This window comes from Oncorhynchus tshawytscha, linkage group LG15 (genome assembly GCF_018296145.1).
Source record: "Oncorhynchus tshawytscha isolate Ot180627B linkage group LG15, Otsh_v2.0, whole genome shotgun sequence".
Taxonomy (NCBI): domain Eukaryota; kingdom Metazoa; phylum Chordata; class Actinopteri; order Salmoniformes; family Salmonidae; genus Oncorhynchus; species Oncorhynchus tshawytscha.
Window position 1 is genome coordinate 24,664,723 of NC_056443.1, and position 23,018 is coordinate 24,687,740.

Genomic DNA, 23,018 nt, shown 5'->3' on the forward strand with positions numbered 1-23,018 from the left:
GGCTAAGGTGTATGTAAACTTCCGACTTCAACTGTACACTGGAGTTACTTACAAAGAAGACAGTGAATGTTCCTGAGTGGCCGAGTTAGTGTTGAATTAAATCTACTTGAAAATATATGGCGAGACCTGAAAATGGTTGTCTAGCAATGATCAACAACCAATTTGACAGAGTTTGAAGAATTTTGAAAATAATCATGGGCAAATGTTGCATAATCCAGGTGTGAGATATCTGGATTTCATTTTCAAAAAAATTGCAAAAATGTCTAAAAACATGTTTTTACTTTGTCATTATAGGGTACTTTGTGTAGATGGGTGAGGAAAAATGTGTTCACTCCATTTTGAAGTCAGGCTATAACAACAAAATGTGGAATATGTCAAGTGGCATGAATATCTTCCAAAGGCACTGTACAGTAGGTGATAGCCTCGGTGATTTCTATGTGGCTGCAGGATGTTTTTTCATTAGCTCTTATCAGCACTCAGGTTCCCGACACACTGAGGTGAAGAAGCCCTATCTCTCCTCAGCAGCATTTTTCATTGTGCACTCTTAGCGGGGACACTTGAGATTGTTCAGCATGTGCATGTCATGCGGAGAGAGAGAGCCAGCTTGTGATTGGTCAGCATCCTCTGTGCATGTCGAGAGTGAATAAACGTAGTCTAGTGCATGTCATTAGAGGAGGCACGGTAGTCCAGTTTTTGTTGGTATTAACATAGTATCAAAGGAGAAAATCGCAGCCTCTTGCGATATGGGTATTGCACATGTCGATATCGCAATTTCAATCAGAATTTGATTCATCTCGCAACCCTGCCACATGCAGCAAGACACTCAATGATTCATTCCGTTCCAGGATCAAGCATACTTCAGGGACTTAAAAATAAACAGTAGACAATGATTTCTGCCCAAAAAACATCAGCGTTCAGTCTTACATGAGTTCCTCTGGTGTTGATTACTTTTTTTTCTTCTTTTTCTTTTTTTTTAATCCATGGAATTTGAATGAAGGTCTACATCAACAGCTGACCTTTTCCAATCTAGGACATGATGCATTCACCTTGCAATCTCTCATGCACATAACTTGTAAAATGTGGGAAAAGGACTGGGCATTCCATGAGTATCCATTTTACAAAATCATCAAACCCCAACATCAGCTCATTAGACTGCTAAATTCCCTGGGGTAATAGTGACGTTACCACCAAAACAAAGAACATCTGAGAAAAGGTAAGCTATATGTTGACAAGAGAAAGCTGGTACATGTACAAATATATGTGGACACCCCTTTAAATGAGTGGATTCAGCTATTTTAGCCATTGCCGAAAGGTGTATAAAATCAGGTTACTCAACCGAGTAACCGGGTGGTAGCAGGCTAGTGATGGCCTTAACTTCTATTACCATCGCCAACCATGTAAAATAGCCTACGCAAAGCCAACAAATAAAAACATTGCAGCCTGCAGGTTGAAAATATAAAATAAATCACATTGGATATGCATGGCTTGTCTGCAAGGAACTTGAAACATTTTTATCAACTATTAATTCGGTCCAGCCCCAAGCATGCAGTAACAAACCTGCAACACCAAATAAAATATTCTGGACCCTCAGAGTTCCCCGGCCAGTGAGCTCCAGACACAGCTGTATTTGCGCAAGTGATAATCAGGTAAGCCTATTTTATGACAATTCCACCAGATCACAGCATGACATTTGTTTTCCCTTTGACGGCGAGTGGTTATCAAAAGGGAGAGAGCTGGAAAGATTTCTCAAAATGGGCTACTTTGAAGAACTATTGTCATTCTCAATGGACGTAAAAACAGACTTCGTTTACAGCAAGTTTGAAGTGACGAAAAAAATGACTTTGAGAAGCTCCACAGTTCATTTGTGGTGGTAAATTAAAGACAATTAGAAATACCATCAGATCCCCAAATGGGCACATTTATAAGTCTACGTTTGCACGCAGGGAAGATAGCCTAGGCCTACTTCTACGTGTATTCAGGTGCGCGTCCTTACTCTACATTGACAGGAGCACGCCAAACAAAATACAATGAATGAATTGATAACTCGTATATGGAATGAAATAAACCAAAACTTGTTCCTCACAAGTGTAGCATAGGTTGTGCACTCTGCAACCAACGTGTCCACTCTGACATGCAGAACTGTAAGACTGTAATAATAATACTATATTGAATGCGTTAGCAGAAATTAGGCTAACCAAACAAACATTGTAGGTTAGAAATGATGGGAATTAACGGTAAAACCTACTACCTGTGATACTGGTGTGCCATCCAAGGCCCCCATAATGGATTAATCCTCTGAGACAGGCGTCAATCAAGACATGTACCATACATTTTATTTACATTTTTTTTGCAACTGCTCAACTAAAAAAAAATGCTTGGCCGACCAACAGCCTATCGACCAAACAATCGATCAGTCAACTAACTGGGGACTGCCCTAGATGGAACACACATTTCAAAACAATACGCTCATCTCCACCCCAGCTCTGAATTTCCATAAAGCCAATGTGCGGGTAATGCTACAGTAGAACATATGAGGGAGGCCATTACTGACAGCTAACAGCATCGTCATGAAGGCATTAGAACATTCCTTGGCTCAAGTCCTCGAAACTCCATGACAGGTTTAATAATCACTTTCTGTGAACACTTCCTAGGTTTGTGATGACTTGTGTTAAAGCTGCAATATGTATCTTTTTTGGGGGCGACCCGACTAAATTCACATAGAAAAGTGACAGATCTATAACTCGTTCTCATTGAAAGCAAGTCTAAGAAGTGGTAGATCTGTTCTATGTGAGCTATTTCTATTGCTTCCCATTCTGAAGTTAAATGTTTGCGTCTTTTACTTTAGGTTTTGTACACCAGCTTCAAACAGCCGAAAACAATATTCTGGGTTATAGAAAATATATTTCAGTGGTTTAGATGATACAATGATACATTGCCTAATTTCAGTTTGTGACAAAACAAGCAAACTATTCAAATTTTAGCAACCAGGAAATGGCGAATTCTGGATATTGCAGCGAATAGTGTGCTAATACAGGCCATTACATTAGCCACAACCTGTTATAGATGCTTACATGCAGATTTTTAAAGCATCATGGGTGATGGGACTATGAATGCATTCATAAAGCACTATGGTTTATAGAAAGTTGTACCAAAGTTGTTTTCTCCCAGATGAGGGGAACAGTCGTATATTTAGAATTCCCTACTGTACTTTCCAAGATAATCTATCATTTTATTTCTCACTTTTTAAAAAAATGTCCAGTTTATGTCCATGCAAGTATGCACAATGGAACTGAGGTTGTGTATGTTTTATCAAGAAGTGCTTGGCCTAGATAATAGTTTGCTCTACATGTTTGTTACCATGCGTGTACATGCTTGCTTGTCATCATGCCCAGCTGCACAATGTCATTGTGGTCAGAAGCCCTGTGGCTCCATGACAACAGGTCAGTGGGTAGCCACAGCAGGGCCAGACAGAAGCAGCATTGAGCTGAGTGTATCTAGGCCGAGCACACTTCACGTCACCCACATATTCTCCAGTACTGTAACCTTGTCGTCCATCAAAACAGCAGCGTTTAAAAATAGCAGAACACGGGACACAGCAAATCATCTCCTCAAAGAAATCACCTGCAGCATTCAATCTAAGGAGGTTCTGAGCCAGCCAGGCATTGAGTTTAGTACACCAACTCCGATAGCCCTACCTTTTTACAACAATTTGTGCTATTTAACAGAACACTTCAACAGAGAGGAGCGCCGTGGATTATTGTGCGCTTGTGCTCAGATACCACTGTACCACTCACAAGCCCGGGAAATTGATACCCCTCGTTGACCATATCAAGTCATATGATATACCATTGGGAAAATCTCAAGACGATTTTCAGGTTAAAAACAAAGGCTATGAAACAACATTAAACCGAGTGAATTCATTACACAGTAAAAAAAAAATGTTTTTTAAAAAAGGCAGTCAACTGCGTTAACACTGAACATTGTTTTATCCAAATGTTTTATTCATACAGCATCAGAAGAAATAAGGAAGTAGATATGAACCTGTTTTGCCATGTGAATCGCTTATAAAACATTTCAGCATGCAAGTTCATTTCAAACAATAGTTACCGTCCACGTGGCCATCAAAGCTACCTGTACTGTATAAAAAGGTGTGCCTCCTTCTGCAGATGAACCCTCTCTAACAGGAGACGAATGCCATGGCGAGGTTGACAGCACTGTCTCCTACTTGTGAGCACTGTCTTTGTGCTCAGCGACACAAAGCCCTTACTAGAGGCCCAACTTCATCCTCTTAAACCCCTACAGGAGACGGCAAATCCACGGATCCTTACTCTTACAGGAGACTGACGTGAAACATGTTCCTTCTACACTCTAAAAAGAAAAGGTTCCTGGAGTATCCTTTAGGGGTTCTTCAAATTGAAACTGTGGGGGGACCCCTTTTAATGGTTCCTCGAAGAAACTTTTGGGTAAAAAAATATTTCACTACCCCCCCACCCTCCCCTATTATTATTTTTAATAATAATAATAATAATAATAATAAGCATAACAATAACACCATATTTTAGTTGTCATTGTTTATCATGATTTTAGTGGCAAAGCAGAGTTCAAAAATCTAAATAGGAGGTAAACTCCCAGCCGATCCCCAAGAATAATGGGTATGTCCTCTGGTGTGTTGATGTTCTCTGTATCCACAGCCCAGAATGATTTAGCAGTGCATGGTCATTGAACAGGATTCCTGATATATTCATCAGAGTGGTAGGGAGGGTGAAGTCTGTGAATCCCAAAAATAGTCATTATACAGATGATTAACAAAACATGCACACAACAGTATTCATAACTTTGTTTTTGTACATATGATTGAAAAAAGCTGTTTTGATAATGGTTTTCATACACATTTCTTCTCCATAACGTAGAGGCCTATGGGATAATCATTGAAGAGGTAAGGGAGGAGGATGGTCAATGTGCTCTGCATAGCATAATACCAATTCACATACCTCTTTATGCCTCCTCGTCTGTATACCTGCAAACACCGACACAAAAGTGAGCAGTTCAGTCATCTGTACCCAACACTGCTAGCTTTCAACATATTCTTATAGCCTACATATTCTTACCTCTGATTGATATCCATTGAATTGTGTCCATTTTGGGTTTTAGAAAGATTTGCCATACATGAAAAGATAGATGGTATCATCATAAAACAGTATCAATTTAGATCATACAAGGGCCAAACCTTACCTTCAATTGAGGAGATCTTAACATTTTTCAGTTAAGGGCCTATTTCAGTTGGGCAGTTAGGTTCCTGCAAGAACCCACCAATTAAGGAGGTTCCTTGATTAACCCCACCTCCTTTGTCGTTCTTGGAAGAACCTTTTTCAGTGCCAAGAACCCTAAAGTTTTTCGAAGACCTTTGAGACTCTTCGATGAACCCTTGTTGAACCCCACATTTTTAGAGTGCATATAGAGGACATGGGTGCCAAGGGAAACTACGTTGGAACAGAACCCACCTCTCGAGGTCTGCAGACATACGCACGACTTCCCGAGAACCTGGATTGGGAAGTTGCTACCCAGGAGTGCCTTTGGCTGTGGAGCGACGGGTCCAGGTTTTACGACCGCGACAACATACAGCCTGATAACTACCAGGGAAATGGGAACTGTACGCATGTGAACTGGGGAGAAGAGAAACGCTGGAATTATTGTATCCGCAGTGTGAAGTTCCCTTCTGTATGTGCCATGAAACTATGAGCTCTCCGACATCTTAATTGAGAAGTCCATTTTATTTGGTTGTCTATGTATGACACATTAAATTGGTTACTAGGTAACATTACGAGAAAAAAAAAAACACACCATTGTTTCTTTCACTGCATTTTGTTTCGTAACATCCATCTTGTATATACTGTAAATAGGGGCAGTTTGATATCAATAATGTGTCATCAAATGAAAAATAAAGGATCACTTCCCATATTCAAACAGGCTATGCATGTTAGTGTAAGCCAGGATCCACAACCTCACCCTACAAAACGAATCTACAATAAGCAGGTAAAGAATAAAATAACCTGAAAGGGCTGCTGTATTCTAATAGTGTAATACAATTACCATTTATTTTCATACTACAGTATTAATTATGCACTAATGGTAATTATTTCCCAAATGAGAGTTCAGCACTTTTTAATGGGAATTGTCAATACTCCAGGGAAGCCAACTCAGCATAACTGTAATGAATAGTGAGAGCGGTGTAGTCCATTGTTGCATGGTTTCCCCCTCTCTCCCCAGAGCAGCCTTTTCACCTGTTAAATGGAACATGGCACTACAGCCTGAGTAGAAAGCCACTTGACTGAACATGAGTCACGACACACAGGAACCTTTTCCCACTCTTCTCCCTCCTCAGGCCGTGTTCTGAGTCAATGTGTCGGAATGTCTGCATAAATTATTCAGCCGAGCGGTGCCTGCTATCTGCAGATAACAAGTGGCTCTTTTGCTGGTCAGCGTGTTCCAAAGACACTGTATAAGCCACCTGGTGATTAGGCCTCTGTCCGTGAAGAGCTGTGTATCATTGTGGCAATAGAGCACAAGACAAATTAGACAAAGTACTGTACATCGTGCAGGTCACAACTACTTTCTCAGGGGCTCCCTTTTCTCAGCTCACTAGCCAAAGGCTAGTTGGGGTCAGAATTTACACAGACGGCGACAAATGTCCAGTCATGTGAAAAAGTACACCCGCTGGAAAGTTGTTTTTTTTTACAAATTTGGACACATGGATATTTGAGCTAAATTCCCACCACATTCATTTAGAAAGGTAACCAGATTTAACAAAAAAAATCTACTTTGAAAATGTTTTGCAATTAAAATAAACAAAAATGTATTTTCCTTATGAGGAAAAAGTTAGTACACCCCAACCTTTACCATCACATAAAATGGCTAAAATTAGAATCAGGTGCACCAAAACAGGTGCAAATGATTAGAAAATCATATGGGTGTGTGGAACATCATGCCAAGATCAAAAGACCCACCCAAGGCCCTCAGAAGAAAGACTATTGATGCCCATGAGTCTGGGAGGGGATACAAATCAATTTCCAAGCAAATCACAGTACATCATCCCACTGTCTGACGGCTCATCTACAAATGGAGAAGTCCCACCAAATTCAGTCCAAGAGCTGACCGAAAGATGCTCATAGAAGTCTCTAAGAACCCCAGGGTAACATCAAGTGACCTTACAGGCCTCTCTTGCCACAATCAATGTCAAAGTGCATGAGTCAACTGTCAGAAAGAGACTGCACAAACATGGCCTACATGGGAGGTCAGGAAGGAAGAAGACTGCTCTCAAAAATAATATCAAGACAAGACTGACGTTTGCCAGACAACAGCTGGGTAAAGACCAAAACTACTGGAACAATGTGCTCTGGACAGTCAAAGGTGGAGTTGTTTGGCCGCAATGCCAGACGCCATGTTTGGCGAAAACGAACCATTGCCTTTGAACAGAAGAACCTCACACCAACTGTAAAGCATGGAGGCGGTGGCATTATGGTTTGGGGCTGCTTTGCTGACTCGGGGCCTGACCAACTTGCCATCATTGAGAGAACCATGAATTTTGTGTTGTACCAGAGAATGCTTGAGGAAAATGTGAGGCCATCTTTCAAAAAAGCTGAAGCTGAACCGAACATGGATCTTGCAACAGGACAATGATCCAAAACACAAAAGCAAAGCTACAACAGTGTCACACCCTGATCTTTTTTCACCTGTCCTCGTCTCCACCCCCCTCCAGGTGTCACCCATCTTCCCTATCATCCCGTGTATTTATACCAGCGTTCTCTGTCTGTTGCCAGTTCGTCTTGTTCGTTCTAGCTAACCAGTTTTTCCTGTTTTTTCCGTTTTTCCTGTCAGCTTCTATCGTTTCCCAGCCTTTCTTCCTCATCCTCCTGGTTCTTGACCTTTGCATGTCCTGACCCTGTACCCATCCGCCTGACCTCTGCCTGATCCTGAGCCTGCCTGCCATCCTGTACCTTTGCTCCACCTCTGGATAAGTGAACTCTGCCCGTCCCGGTTCCTGAGTCCGCCTGCCATCCTGTACCTTTGCTCCACCTCTGGATAAGTGAACTCTGCCCGTCCCGGTTCCTGAGTCCGCCTGCCATCCTGTCCCTTTGCCTTACCCTGGATCTTCGACCCCATCCTGCCTTGACCCGTCTCCCTGTTGCTACAATAAACATTGTTACTTCGACTGTCTGCATCTGGGTCTTACCTTGATTCCTGACAAACAGAATGGCTCAAAAATAAGAAATGGAGGGTTATGGAATGGCAGAGTCAAAGCCCAGATCTCAATCCTATCGAAATGCTTCGGGGGGACTGGAAGCGGGCCGTGCACGCAAGAAAGCCCTCAAACATGACACAGTTGAAGCAGTACAAAAATTCCTCCCAGTCGATGTAAGAGACTGATAAAAAGTTACAAGAAATGGCTACATTAAGTTATTTCAGCCAAAGGGGGCAACACCATCTATTGAAGCTAGAGATGTACTTATTTTTTACGCACCATGGAATTGCATTTCTGTTGATTTTTGATGATTCAATGATTGCAAAGTATAATCTTTCAGTGTTGTCAATAGTGTTGAAGTGAAGATTACATATCCATCTGTCCAAATATGAAAATTAAAGGCAACTTTCCAGGGAATGTACTTACTTTTTCACACGACTGTACATCAGGAATGAATTAATGCAGCACGTGACAGCTCTATGTTGTTTGGCCCCACGACAGGATAGCTGTTGTAAATCTCACGGTCTTTAAATAAATGGAGCCGCAACCATTTGTTTTATGACAGATTTTGAAAACAGCATTGTGGATCCTTGCTAAAAATCCATATGCATTATGTCTTAATCATAAATCATAAAGTATAAGGGTGCTGCTTCCACATTCACTAAACCGATTGAATCACAATGCTGTGAAAATATATAAAGATGGATGTAATGTGGCTTTAAGTCTAAATCCCCTATGGCCACGTAGCCTTTAGTCTAAGAATAGGGGCAATTTAAAGCGGTTGCATTGGTTGCATACTGATGAGGGCATGACACACTAAGTATATACAGTGCATTTGGAAAGTATTCAGACCCCTTCCCTTTTTCCACATTTTGTTACGTTAGACTTATTTTAAAATTGCTGCAAATATTCTTTTTACCCTCATCTACACACAGTACCCCATAATGACAAAGCGAAAACAGATTTTTTTAAAACCTTTTTGCACATTCATTAAATACCTTATTTAAATAAGTATTCAGACCCTTTGCTATGAGACTCGAAATTGAGCTCAGGTGCATTCTATTTCCATTGATCATCCTTGAGATGTTTCTATAACTGGATTGGAGTCCACCTGTGGGATATTCAATTGATTGGACATGATTTGGAAAGACACACCTGTCTATATAAGGGCCCACAGTTGACAGTGCATGTCAGAGCAAAAACCAAACCATGATGTCGAAGGACTTGTACATAGCTTTACGAGACATGTGTGCCTAGTAACTGATCAGAGGAAGGGTACCAAAAAATGTCCAAGAACACAGTTGCCTCCATGATTCTTAAATGGAAGAAGTTTGGAACCACCAACACTCTTCGATCTGGCTACTCGGCCAAACTAAGCAATCAGGGAAGAAGAGGCTTGGTAAGGGAGGTGACCAAGAACCTGATGGTCACCCTGACAGAGCTCCAGAGCACCTCTGTGGAGATGGGAGAACCTTCCAGAGGAACAACCATCTCTGCAGCACTCCACCATTCAGACGGAAGCCACTCCTCAGTAAAAGGCACATGACAGCCTGCTTGGAGATTCCCAAAAGGCACCTAAAGGACTCTCAGACCATGAGGAACAAGATTCTCTGGTCTGATGAAACCAAGATTGAACTCTTTGGCCTAAATGGCAAAACGTCACATCTGGAGGAAAGCTGGCACCATCCCTACGGTGAAAGGTGTGGAAATGTTTTCAGTGGCAGAGACTGGAAGACTAGTCAGCAGAGGGAAAGATGAATGGAGCAAAGTACAGAGATAACCTGCTCCAGAGTGCTCAGACTGGTTCGAAGGTTCACCTTCCAACAGGACAACAACCTTAAGCACACAGCAAAGACAACGCAGGAGTGGCTTCAGGACAAGTCTCAATGTCCATGAGTGGCCCAACCAGAGCCCAGACTTGAACCTGATCAAACATCTCTAGAGAGAACTGAAAAAAAAACTGTGCAGCAATGCTCTCCATCCAACCTGACAGAGCTTGAGAGGATCTGCAGAGAAGAATGGGAGAAACCCAAATACAGGTGTACCAAGCTTGTAGCATCAAAGCTGCTTCAACAAAGTATTGAGTAAAGAGTCTGAAAACATGTGTAAATGTGATAGTTTAAAATTTTTGATACATTTGCAACAAACAAAAAAACATTTTGCTTTGTCATTATGGGGTATTGTGTGTGATTGACAAGGGGAAAAAAAACAATTTAATACATTTTAGAATAAGGCTTTAACGTAACAATGTGGAAAAAGTCAAGGGGTCTGAATACTTTCCAAATGCACTGTAAGAGACTAAGTTGTGTCTCTTCCCTAACTGTGACTCGTTTCGGGAAACTTGGTGTACATCGCACATCCCTACTTCACAGGAGAGCCATTTGAACATGAACATTTTTTTTTTAATCCAAATGCATTTTTTTGCCAGAAATGTCTTCTGGACCATGTGAACTTTCATGTGCCTTAATAACAAGCTTGTATGCCATCTGTAAATATGAATACAATTGTTAAAATTACAAGCCTAGTTGGTTTAGCCACGAAAAAAAACCAGCAACCTTCCAGCTAGCCATGATTGGCTGAGATAAAGAGTGGCACACTTCTAGCACACTAAAGAGGGGCACACAATGTAGCACACTTCTGTCTATAATAAGAGCTGGTCAGTATGTGTAGGTAATCCTTTCTAACGCTGCTTTTTTGAAAAGGTATCACGTTGCATAAGTGTGAATCTCCACTTTCTAGAAGACCGAGTTTTGAAATCAGTGGAATTAGAGTATGATAGCTAAGGAGGAGAACATTCTGCAGTTTTATTGCAAATAACACACAGAAGCCTGTTGTATAAAACACCCGTATCTGGATTACATCTTCAAACTATGGGCAACCATGGCACCCATGACAGAAGGGGGAAGCGTCCATCCATGTATACGGGTAAGATAGTCTAGCTAGCTACATTTTCAGATATTACCCGTTTCTAATTTAGTCAGAAAGCCAGCTAGCTAACAGTTGACTATCTCGGTAGTTAACGTTACGTGTATGATCTGCGGAGTAATAGTATTCTAATCGCAGAGCCATTTGTATTGCTAGTTATAGCCCAAGTTAGCTAGCTAACATTGAACCGGATTGTTGAGCCAGCTTGGTTTAAAGATTACAGGGTGGAGGTTGGTACACCACAGCAAGCAGCTGAAAAAAGGGCATTGGAAGCACAGACACGGCACACAGAGAAGTGGCCATGATGAAACAACTACTGGAACACGGTTGTTGCTCGTCTTCCTCTTCACTGTGTAGCATGACCCAGAGCACACCATCTATGGTATCATCAATGACATCCTGCTCTCAAAAATAGATTAAACATTGTTTACTACCCAAAAGAAAGCAGTCATGCCTTTTCTGTGAACCGTTTGATCGTTCGTAAATTCGTCATTATCAAGCACTCTAGATGCTCGAACCAGAGCATTCACATTTCAGAGTAGAGTGTCCAGAGTGAATTTTTGAACTCACCCTATGCTCAGACAAGGTACAGGGTAGCTGAGGAATGCTCAACTCAGTTCTCTTATACCGAGGCAGAGTTTAATTTTGATAACTAGTCACAGTATTTTCTAGCAACAACATCGAGTCACCATCAGTCCATTCTTGTCAATCTTGAAAACACTTACCTGTACCTGTTTGTCCTGTACAACTGCGGTCTTTCCGCTGGGTGCTGAAATTCATACTTTTAATAACAACGAATAAAACTTTTTCCCTGCATTTGGGTCCGTGCCATCAGAGTTCCATAGGACATCCTTATTCCATTGAAGTTGAACTGTAAAATGGTTAAGGGTTATGGTTGGCTTATGGTTAAGGTTAGGGTAAGGGTTAAGGTTAGGTTTTAGGATAGGGGCGTCCCAAGGATCCCAGATAGCACGGACCCAATTGACTCTCAGCTTAAGTAGTACGTAGTACGAGCAACACAAGGAAAACGTTTGGTGGTTGTACTCCAGTCCTGGAGGGCTGAATCCCTACTGTTTTTTGTTTCTACCTGGTAGTTAATTGCATGATGCTAAATTATTCTCTTAGAAGAGAGAGAGGATGAAAACCAGAAGAGTTTCTGCCCTCCAGGACCAACATTTAACAGCCCTGGTACGACAACATTGGTTGCTAAATACAAAATCTGACACGACAACAACCACAGACTGAAAATAATGTCTGCATTTCTTGTCTATCAAATGTGTAGCTTATGCTGAGTAATGAAATAAGAAATTATATAAGACAATGATAGAGTTGGCAGACTCCTTTAATAGGGAGCTTTATTGGACTGTGGGTATAAATCATGACCACTAATTGACATGCCAAACCTTCCTCTACTTCAACAGTCTGGTAAAGCAGGTGCACTGCCATCTGCAGTGCACCCAAAAACAATGAAAACAATTATTGGTCAAATGAGACATATCAAATCTCTTGACCACTTGCACAGTCATGTTCGGACCGAATCCATTTGCACAAAAAATGTGAAATCTTAACAAGTTCGACCAAAACCTATGATTGATTTTAGTGGATTTTAGGGTAGTGAAACTTTTCCAGGGTTAAATTGATTCCTATTGTGTATGGTAGTGTGATGGTGTTCCTTTCCCCTTAACCAATGACAATGACTATTCAAATGGTTAGTTCACGATATCAAATACAGTATGTTCCAAACGGAAATATGCTTCCAGAAAACAGGTTAGCGGAACGCTAGTGACAAATAAGGAGTGTGTCAATGTAGAAAATCAATGTACACCAAACAAAAATATAAACCCAACATGTAAAGTGTTGGCCCCATGTTTCATGAGCTGAAATAAAAGATCCCAGAAATGTTCCATACGCACAAAAAGCTTATTTCTTTCTAAATGTTGTGCACAAAAGGTATCTGTGAGCAGATGCATATCTGTACTCCCAATCATGTGAAATAAATAGGATTCATGAATTTATTTCAGTTGGCTGATTTCCTTAAACTGTAACTCAGTAAAAATCATTGAAATTGTTGCATGTTGCATTTATATTTTTGTTCAGTGTATATAAACGGTACATCGTCATCAAAGGTGAGGACAGATGACAATAAGCCTCTCTATCCATCTGTCCAATCACAGCACTCAGAACATAAAAAATCCAATTGGACAGGCCATTCCACTGCACATAGATGATATTACTTAATTGCGTGTTATGCTCCCCCTCCTACATCATATATCAAACTTGAACCGTGACCTCATGAAATGTTCTTCTTCCATAGCTTTCAGACAGGACATAAATGAAGAGCGCAGGGACGATGAGTGTTTCACATTAGATCATCTATCGCTGACTTGGGGAGGCTGATGGTTATAGATGTAGCGTGACATATTGGTACTTATCAGGATATGGGCAGACAGACCTCTATAGTTCAACTCTGTACATATAAGGCTACATTCTCTAATAACTAAGAGAATGGGCGGCAGGTAGCCTAGTGATTAAGCGCAATGGGTCAGTAACCGAAAGGTTGCTGGTTCGAACCCAGGAGCTGACTTGGTGAAACATCTGTTGATGTGCCCTTGAGCAAGGCACTTAACCCTAATTGCTCCGGTAAGTTGCTCTGGATAAGACTGTCTGCTAAATGAATAGAAATGCACTACAGTGAAGGAGACACTTTGTCCCTCGGTGGCACCGCCTGTTTGGCATGCCCATCCAAGGAAGTCAAACAGAGTGAAATTTGTGGCGTAAACAAGCCTAGGAGTTGATTATCTAAACATGAAAGGCAGTCCATTCTCCTTTTGGCCTCCAGCAATCATAAACTCACTCCTTCTGTTCACTCTTCCCTGCGCTGTTTATTTCTGCCACAACCGCATATAAAACTCCACCAGTTCTCCTCTCTCACTCCCTCCCCATGTGCCTCTCTCAATCTCTCCCTCCCCATGTGCCTCTCTCAATCTCTCCCTCCCCATGTGCCTCTCTCAATCTCTCCCTCCCCATGTGCCTCTCTCAATCTCTCCCTCCCCATGTGCCTCTCTCAATCTCTCCCTCCCCATGTGCCTCTCTCAATCTCTCCCTCCCCTTCTGCCTCTCTCAATCTCTCCCTCCCCATGTGCCTCTCTCAATCCCCTTCTGCCTCTCTCCCTCCCCTTCTGCCTCTCTCAATCTCTCAATCCCCTTCTGCCTCTCTCCCTCCCTCCCCTTCTGCCTCTCTCCCTCCCTCCCCTTCTGCCTCTCTCCCTCCCTCCCCTTCTGCCTCTCTCCCTCCCTCCCCTTCTGCCTCTCCCTCCCTCCCCTTCTGCCTCTCTCCCTCCCCCTTCTGCCTCCCTCCCTCCCCTTCTGCCTCCCTCCCTCCCCTTCTGCCTCTCTCCCTCCCCTTCTGCCTCTCTCCCTCCCCTTCTGCCTCTCTCCCCCCCCTTCTGCCTCTCTCCCTCCCCTTCTGCCTCTCTCCCTCCCCTTCTGCCTCTCTCCCTCCCCTTCTGCCTCTCTCCCTCCCCTTCTGCCTCTCTCCCGCCCCTTCTGCCTCTCTCCCCCCTTCTGCCTCTCTCCCTCCCCTTCTGCCTCCCCTTCTGCCTCTCTCTCTCCCCTTCTGCCTCCCCTTCTGCCTCTCTCCCTCCCCTTCTGCCTCTCTCTCCCTCCCCTTCTGCCTCTCTCTCCCTCCCCTTCTGCCCTCTCTCCCTCCCCTTCTGCCTCTCTCTCTCCCTCCCCTTCTGCCTCTCTCCCTCCCCTTCTGCCGCTCTCAATCTCTCCCTCCCCTTCTGCCTCTCCCTCCCCTTCTGCCGCTCTCAATCTCTCCCTCCCCTTCTGCCTCTCTCTCCCTCCCCTTCTGCCGCTCTCAATCTCTCCCTCCCCTTCTGCCGCTCTCAATCTCTCCCTCCCCTTCTGCCGCTCTCAATCTCTCCCTCCCCTTCTGCCGCTCTCAATCTCTCCCTCCCCTTCTGCCGCTCTCAATCTCTCCCTCCCCTTCTGCCGCTCTCAATCTCTCCCTCCCCTTCTGCCGCTCTCAATCCCTCCCTCCCCTTCTGTCGCTCTCATACTCTCCCTCCCCTTCTGCCTCTCTCAATCTCTCCCTCCCCATCTGCCTCTCTCAATCTCTCCCTCCCCATCTGCCTCTCTCAATCTCTCCCTCCCTCTCTCTCTCTTTCTCACTGTCTTGCTCTCTGGCCTGAGTCAGACGGCAGGCGGTCATCCTAGCAGATGCTTCCCGACATGACAACCCAACGGGAAAAACAAAAGCTGGCTCCTAAACAAACAGGACCTGGTGGAGAGCGCCTGGGAGACAGTGTTTTTCTGTGTAGGGGGGGAATGACATTTTCTAAATCTGATCATGAAGTCAGCCTAGTAAGTAACTAGCTAGTCTTTTTAACCTCTCTAGGGTAGGTGAGACGCTAATGTCCCACCAGGCCACCCTCCGGTGAAACTGCAGAGAGCTAACATTCTAAATACACCATTTGTTATAGTAAACATTGTTGTAAATACATGTACTTACATCATTTAAAAGTTGAACGTCTTATTAATCCAGCCGCTATGTCAGATTTCAAAAAGGCTTTACTGTGAAATCAAACATGCTATTTTCTGAGGACGGTGCCACGCACACACACAAGTATTACTAGCATTTTCCAACCAAGCATTAGGTCAAGAAAGTCAGAAATAACAATAAAATAAATTGCTTACCATTGAAGATCTTCCTCTGGTGGCAATGTCAAGTGTCCTAACTACACAGTGAATGTTCGTTTTGTTTGATAAAATCCATTTTTATAGCCTAACACGAAACATTTGTAAACCGCTTGCGTCATGATTTCCGTCTTTCAACTTTGGACGATACGTTCGTGGTAATTACACACACTAAAAAAACGTTTATCCAGTCATGGTTGGTTTCATTGCAATCCTCTGGTTGTTACAAACACAACCATAGTTGATGGTTCTTTTCCCGGGACGTATTGACCGAAACAAACCGATTTGAACCAATCAATGACATCATTGCACACCAATGGTAGGACCGGTCTATCGTTGATTGACTGTATTTTGGCCCAATGATCATCTTGAATTCTAGCTTGGAAGATAGCCAATGAGCTGAGGTAAACGGCAATATGTAATAGTTATACGTTTGAAGACCAGCCTTTGTCATAAACTTTGGCGTAAAAGAGGTTCATTCGCCATTGCAAATCCTACTTGAGGGAGCCACTGGTGTTACGCATAGCAGTACATATTCAATAGCATTTTCAACAAGTTTATATATTTAAAATATGGCGAATAAATCAGGAAAAGCTAAAACAAAGTCTAGGTATACAGATTTAACCCAAATTATAGAGGAAATAGATAGATACAGCGAGACAGAGTTGCTTCAGGAAGATTAATCTTTCAGCGAAGCTAGTTTTGACTCCCAGGCGGAAGACATGTTTCTGCATGGCGAGGATGCCATGCTGGATTGGTAAATTCTAATGCTAATGTTATTGTTTGAAATAAATAATATAAAATATTATTCATTTGAGATTTTTTTTTATTTTAAATTTTATTTGCAATATATTAGTTATTGGATTTTCAACTGCTGGGGAAGGGCTACAAACTGTTTGTGGACAACTTCTACACAAGCCCTACACTGTTTACAGAGCTGAGGAAGTGGGATGTGCGGGCTTTTGGCACCATTTGGACCAACAAAGTGGGCTTTCCAAAGACAAAGGTGAACAACATGCCTAAGCGGGCTGAGCGGGGTACCATGCGATAGATCCGTGAAGATGGCCTGCTCTTTGTGAAGTGGATGGATACCAGAGAGGTGGTCATGTGCTCCAGTATCCACAAGTCCTTCAGTGGAGATCACGTCGTTAGCCGTGTGAAGGACGGTGCAGCGGCATGGACCACAAAAAATGTCCCCATTCCAGCTGCTGTGAAGGACTACAACAAGAGCATGGGAGGTGTGGACCTGTCAGACGCGCTGATAGGATACTACAATGACCTCCACAAGACCATGAAATGGTACAATACATTTTTCTATAATCTCATTGACATTGCTGTGGTGAATTCCTTCATCCTCCAGAAGGAAATGGCTAAGAGCTGTGGACAACCCCCCATCTCACAGCTAGCCTCCAGGGAGCTGCTCATCCAGGAGCTTGCTAGCTACAGCAAGTCCACTGTAACACCTTCTGTCCCCTCTACCTTTGTCCCTTCTGCTCCAACCAATGGTGTTCACTTGCCCAGATAAATCTCTGCAGGCATGAATGTGCCTCAGGGCAAAAGGGGCACAGTAGGGAGACATCGTTGTGCCCTTTGTCACAGGAAATGTCCCATCACCTGCACCACCTGTTCAGTAAGCCTTTGCTTTACAGCAGAAAGAGACTGCTATGGGCCATGGCACCAGCAGCAGAATATTGTGTAGAGGACTGAGGGTCTTCACAATATTGTAAATAGAAAATATGTAAATAGTTACCCTTGTTAATTGTTTGTTTTATTATTTTAATGTATTATTTTATATATATATATTTAGGGGGGTTAGAATAGCATGTATGTATTGTTTATATAGTTCTTTCCTTCAAAATGTATCACTTTACCAATTCGGCCACTTGGGTACATTTGGGTACATTTGTGTGGGACACCTGGGTGACTTCATGTTCAATGTCATGTAGCTCGCTAATTTTTTAAAATTATCTGTCCAAAACATTGCTCAGCTATTGTTGCCATCTTATGGTCTTCATTCAAATCCTCCACAGCATCCTATCTGTATGTTTGGCTGTTCTTGGTCATTTGAAAGATGATGCAGCAACAATAAAAAACAGAAAACGTATGTTTATTTCCTTGTATTTTCTTCTACCAGATCTATTGTGTTATGTGAATTGAAATTAGGAGAACATTTCCACAAAATTCAGAGTGTTCCCTTTCAAATGATACCAAGAATATGCATATCCTTGCCTCTGAGCCTGAGCTACAGGCAGTTAGATTAGGGTATGTCTTTAGGCAGAAATTGAGAAAAAGGGGGGGGGGGGTACCCCAAAGAAGTTAAGTAAAATACTGCTCACCTGCTATGTATAATGGTGTTCTTTCCCCTATAGAAAACCACATTCCGTCATCTTATCGCTGGTCAAGGGAAACTAAATATACAGTTTAAGTCAGAAGTTTACATACACTTAGGTTGGAGTCATTAAAAATAGTTTTTCAACCACTCCACACATTTCTTGTTGACAAACTATAGTTTAGGCAGGTCGGTTAGGAGATCTACTTTGTGCATGACAAGTAATTTTTCCAACAATTATTTACAGATTATTTCACTGTATCACAATTCCAGTGGGTCAGAAGTTTACATACACCAAATTGACTGTGCCTTTAAACAGCTCGGAAAATTCCAGAAAATTATGTCATGGCTTAGAAGCTTCTGATAGGCTAATTGACATCATTTGAGTCAATTGGAAGTGTACCTGTGGATGTATTTCAAGGCCTACCTTCAAACTCAGTGCCCATTTTCTTGACATCATGGGAAGATCCAAAGAAATCAGCAAAGACCTCAGAAAAAAATTGTAGACCTCCACAAGTCTGGTTCATCCTTGGGAGAAATTTCCAAATGCCTGAAGGTACAACGTTTATCTGTACAAACAATAGTACGCAAGTATAAACACCAGGGGACCACGCAGCCGCTCATACCGCTCAGGAAGGAGACGCATTATTTTCTCCTAGAGATGAAGGTGCTTTTGTGTGAAAAGTGCAAATCAATCCCAGAACAGCAGCAAAGGTCCTTGTGAAGATGCTGGAGTAAAAACAGGTACAAAAGTATCTATATCCACAGTAAAACGAGTCCTATATCAACATAACCTGAAAGGCCGCAAAGCAAGGAAGAAGCCACTGCTCCAAAAACGGCATAATAAATCCAGACTACGGTTCGCAACTACACATGGGGACAAAGATCACACTTTTTGGAGAAATGTCCTCTGGTCTGATGAAACAAAAATAGAACTGTCTGGTCATAATGACCATTGTTATGTTTGGAGGAAAAATGGGGAGGCTTGCAAGCCGAAGAACACCATCCCAACCATGAGGCACGGGGGTGGCATCATCATGGTGTGGGGGTGCTTTGCTGCAGGAAGGACTGGTGCACTTCACAAAATAGATGGCATCATGAGGTAGGAAAAATTATGTGAATATATTGAAGCAACATCTCAAGACATCAGTCAGGAAGTTAAAGCTTGGTCACAAATGGGTCTTCCAAATGGACAATGACCCCAAGCCTAATTCCAAAGTTGTGGCAAAATGGCTTAAGGACAACAATGTCAAGGTATTGGAGTGGCCATCACAAACCCCTGACCTCAATCCCATAGAAAATGTGTGGGCAGAACTGAAAAGGTGTGTGCGAGCAAGGAGGCCTACAAACCCGACTCAGTTACACCAGCTCTGTCAGGGGGAATGGGCCAAAACTCACCCAACTTATTGTGGGAAGCTCGTGGAAGGCTACCCGAAACGCTTGACCCAAGTTAAATCAATTTAAAGGCAATGCTACCAAATACTATTTGAGTGTATGCAAACCTCTGACCCACTGGGAATGTGACGAAAGAAATAAAAGCTGAAATAAATCACTCTTATATTATACTGACATTTCACAATCTTAAAATAATGTGGTGATCCTAACTGGCCTAAAACAGGGAATTTTTACTAGGATTAAATGTCAGGAATTGTGAAAAACTGAGTTTAAATGTATTTGGCTAAGGTGTATGTAAACCTCCAACTTCAACTGTAGCTGGCAAATTATAGCATCACAAGAGAAAACAATACAGAGAACTAGCAGCCGAACGCCTCCAGAATGTATCTTCCTCCACTGTAAAAGTTCAGTTGTGATCTGCTAGGGGAATGAATGAGCCAGGGATGCCAGTCATCATTGCCCCAACAGTACCCCAAGCTGGGTGGCTGGTTATAGCTATTTACACAAGGGACAATTCCATTCCAAGAAAAGTAAAGGGGTAATCCCAGTAATTTCAACCATGTACAAGTGCTGCCACTTGAGTGACGTGAAAAGCTTGATCTGCATTTGCTAACAATGATTAACAACTGAAAGGGTGAGTGTGTTACTGGCCAGCCATCAGTTAGCTGATGCAATGCAATGACATGGCTAACCATAGTCAGCAATACGATTACATGCAGAGTACCCCTGCCTATTTACACATCACACGGATTGGTGGCAATAACATTATATTGCATCATGGGTGGACAATCCTACTAGAGAGCCAATGAGGCTGCAGGTTTTTGTTCCAGCCCTGCTCTAACACCTAATTCAGCTAATTAATGTCCCGATTAGAACCTGCATGTACCTAGTAGCACTATAGGATTACAGAATATAATTCTCACAAGAAGGTGTTCTGTACAAACACTGACTGGACAGATGCTCATTGTACAACAAAGTTAGTCAACATGTTTTAAATGCGCAACCAATTCCATTGTACAACTCCAAAATCTAAAACTGGCCACAAAATGGCCAAATTCTATAGGAAAGACAGTCTGAACATGAGTATGTTTTAACACCACATGATTCAAAAACCCCTTTACAAGAAATGACTAAGCAGCTAAAGGCACTGAATATGCAAATTAAAACAATTAGGCTAATCTTGCCAGAGCATTTCTTGCAATACCACAACATCAAATGAGTGCATTGTTAATTTGCCTTGTCAGTAGAGAGTTGAGGAAGTACAGAATTACCCAGTCAGAATAAATCACAGTTTCATATCTCACCTCAGAGTACATGTATTGGGAAAAGGAGCTAGAGAAAACAATCGCATAAGGAACACTTTCTACCTCCACAGACCACTTTAGAGAAAGTTGTGATCAGCACAATTTGTCCACTCACAGTTGGATTCCTTGAAATCCTTTGGTTCAAACGCCTAGTCTGCAGGCTTAATTAGGACCCAATTAAAGATGCAAACAGCCAAAACAAACATTGAAATGTGTGGAGGATCTGTTAACTACTGTTCCATTGCTTTATGAGAGAAGCAATGAGCTGCCAGAGTGATTATCAGTTTGGAAAGCAACCAAGTTCTGATTAGAAAAGAAGCCTGGGTAGGAACGTAGGTGGTCACTTGCTCACTTCGAGAACAAACTGTATTTGTGTTGTCCATATGACCTCTACCTCTCCTTGATGTCTCTCCACGACACGTGCAGTAGTTGCAGGGGCGTATCTTAGTGATTTTTACGGGATGCGCTAGGTAACACTACAGTATAAAAATGTGGTGTTACATTGTATTTAAGTAATTTATTTGTAGATATAGTAATGGAGTTGAGCAGGTAAGAGCAACAATGTTGGAGGGAATGTCAATTCAACTGTGTACGTTTTTATATAATGAAAAACATATTCCTCGACCTAAAACGGTCTACAAAGTTGTAGTCCTGACTACGGTAAATAATTTTTATTATGGTGGCAGCAGAATATGCATTTATAGTAATCTGACAGTCATTAAAGATCACTGCACGAATGCTGTGCCAAATTCAGTTACCAATGTTAATGTTTCACATTCAAGTCGTATTATGTACCATATAATTCATTTCATAAGCCATTAAATGTTCACAAACCAGACTAGAGATGCCAGTAAATAGCTAAAAAAAATGTTTTAGTATAGGCTACATGACAACAAAAAGGATAGACCAACATTTTCCGACTAATTAGGCTACAATAAATTAAAACAAATATAGAACGCAATGAACGAAACCTCACGCAAGTGTTTCTATTCAAAAACAGCTGTTCAAATAGACAAGACAGGTACATACTACAGCTACTTAGCACTACATCAAATACGGTACATTTCGTTCCTATAATATCGGAGAAGGCAAAAGTAGAAACATGACTCATTCAACATTTTATAATTTAGCAAACGTCTCCATGCAAAGCACTTCGAGGTAAACCCCACGCCTCTGACACGCCAACTCCACCGGCATGCTTCGCCTAGTATCAGCATCAACATATCAACCCAAAGGCTGTATAATAAAACATGCAAATACTGTCCTACCAGTTGAACGTCCAGCAGCATCCACTCGGGCAGATATGCTTTCCACTCTCTTTGAATCCATGGTTATAAAAGTCGTTAGTTTAGTTTGAGCGACAGTGAGTAAATTACTTGGAGCACTGGAAAGTTGACGCTGCTTTGCCCACGAGCTTGTGCAGATTCTGCAGAAATCTTGCGCATGGCATTCTCAATGGGGGGCGAGCATACGACATATCAAAACTTCAGTCAGCTGCAATAAGCAAATGAGTCCATTTCTAAATTGGAACCGGTTGTTTGACATTACTTCTTATTATAACGACTGTTTAAGTTCTGTTTGTATATGATGTTATCAAATTGAGGGAATTTAATATTTTAAAGATTAGACTTCTCATGAATCTACATATATATATATATATATGGGTATTAGGCCCTTTCTGTAGAAAAAAATAGCCAAACAAGATCAAACAAAGTAACGTTTTTTCTCAATGTACATTCCAAATATCCTATAGTCTATATAGGATATGAAAAGGTGACTCACAATAAATACTTTTTCCTTCTGTTGACACAATGCAGGAGTATAATGTTAAAGTCAATTATTTGCCATGCTGGGGGCCAATAACAAACAAACAAATAAAAACAAAACACACACACACACACACACACACACACACTTGGTCTGCAGTTCTTGGTTCCAAGAACTGTGCCACTGGGAATATACATGTTCTCTGTTTTTGACACACTGTCAGTCAGTGGTGGAAAAAGTACCCAATACTCATACTTGAGTAAAAGTAAAGATGGCTTAATAGAAAATGACTAAAAGTGAAAGTCACCCAGTCAAATTACACTTAACTATATTTAAAACCAAATACTTTTACTCAAGA

The 23,018-nt window shown here is 42.0% G+C and overlaps 1 protein-coding gene across 1 annotated transcript in view; it reads right to left on the bottom strand.

Annotated features, from left to right (window-relative positions):
• Positions 1–22,349, bottom strand: part of LOC112214699 (Kv channel-interacting protein 4) — a 250,084-nt gene extending 227,735 nt beyond the window's left edge. The window contains exon 1 of the mRNA XM_024373652.2: positions 22,162–22,349. Within this exon, the coding sequence (XP_024229420.1) occupies positions 22,162–22,222 (61 nt within the window). The 5' untranslated portion in view covers positions 22,223–22,349. The remainder of the gene's footprint in view (positions 1–22,161) is intronic.
• Positions 22,350–23,018: the final 669 nt, after the last annotated feature.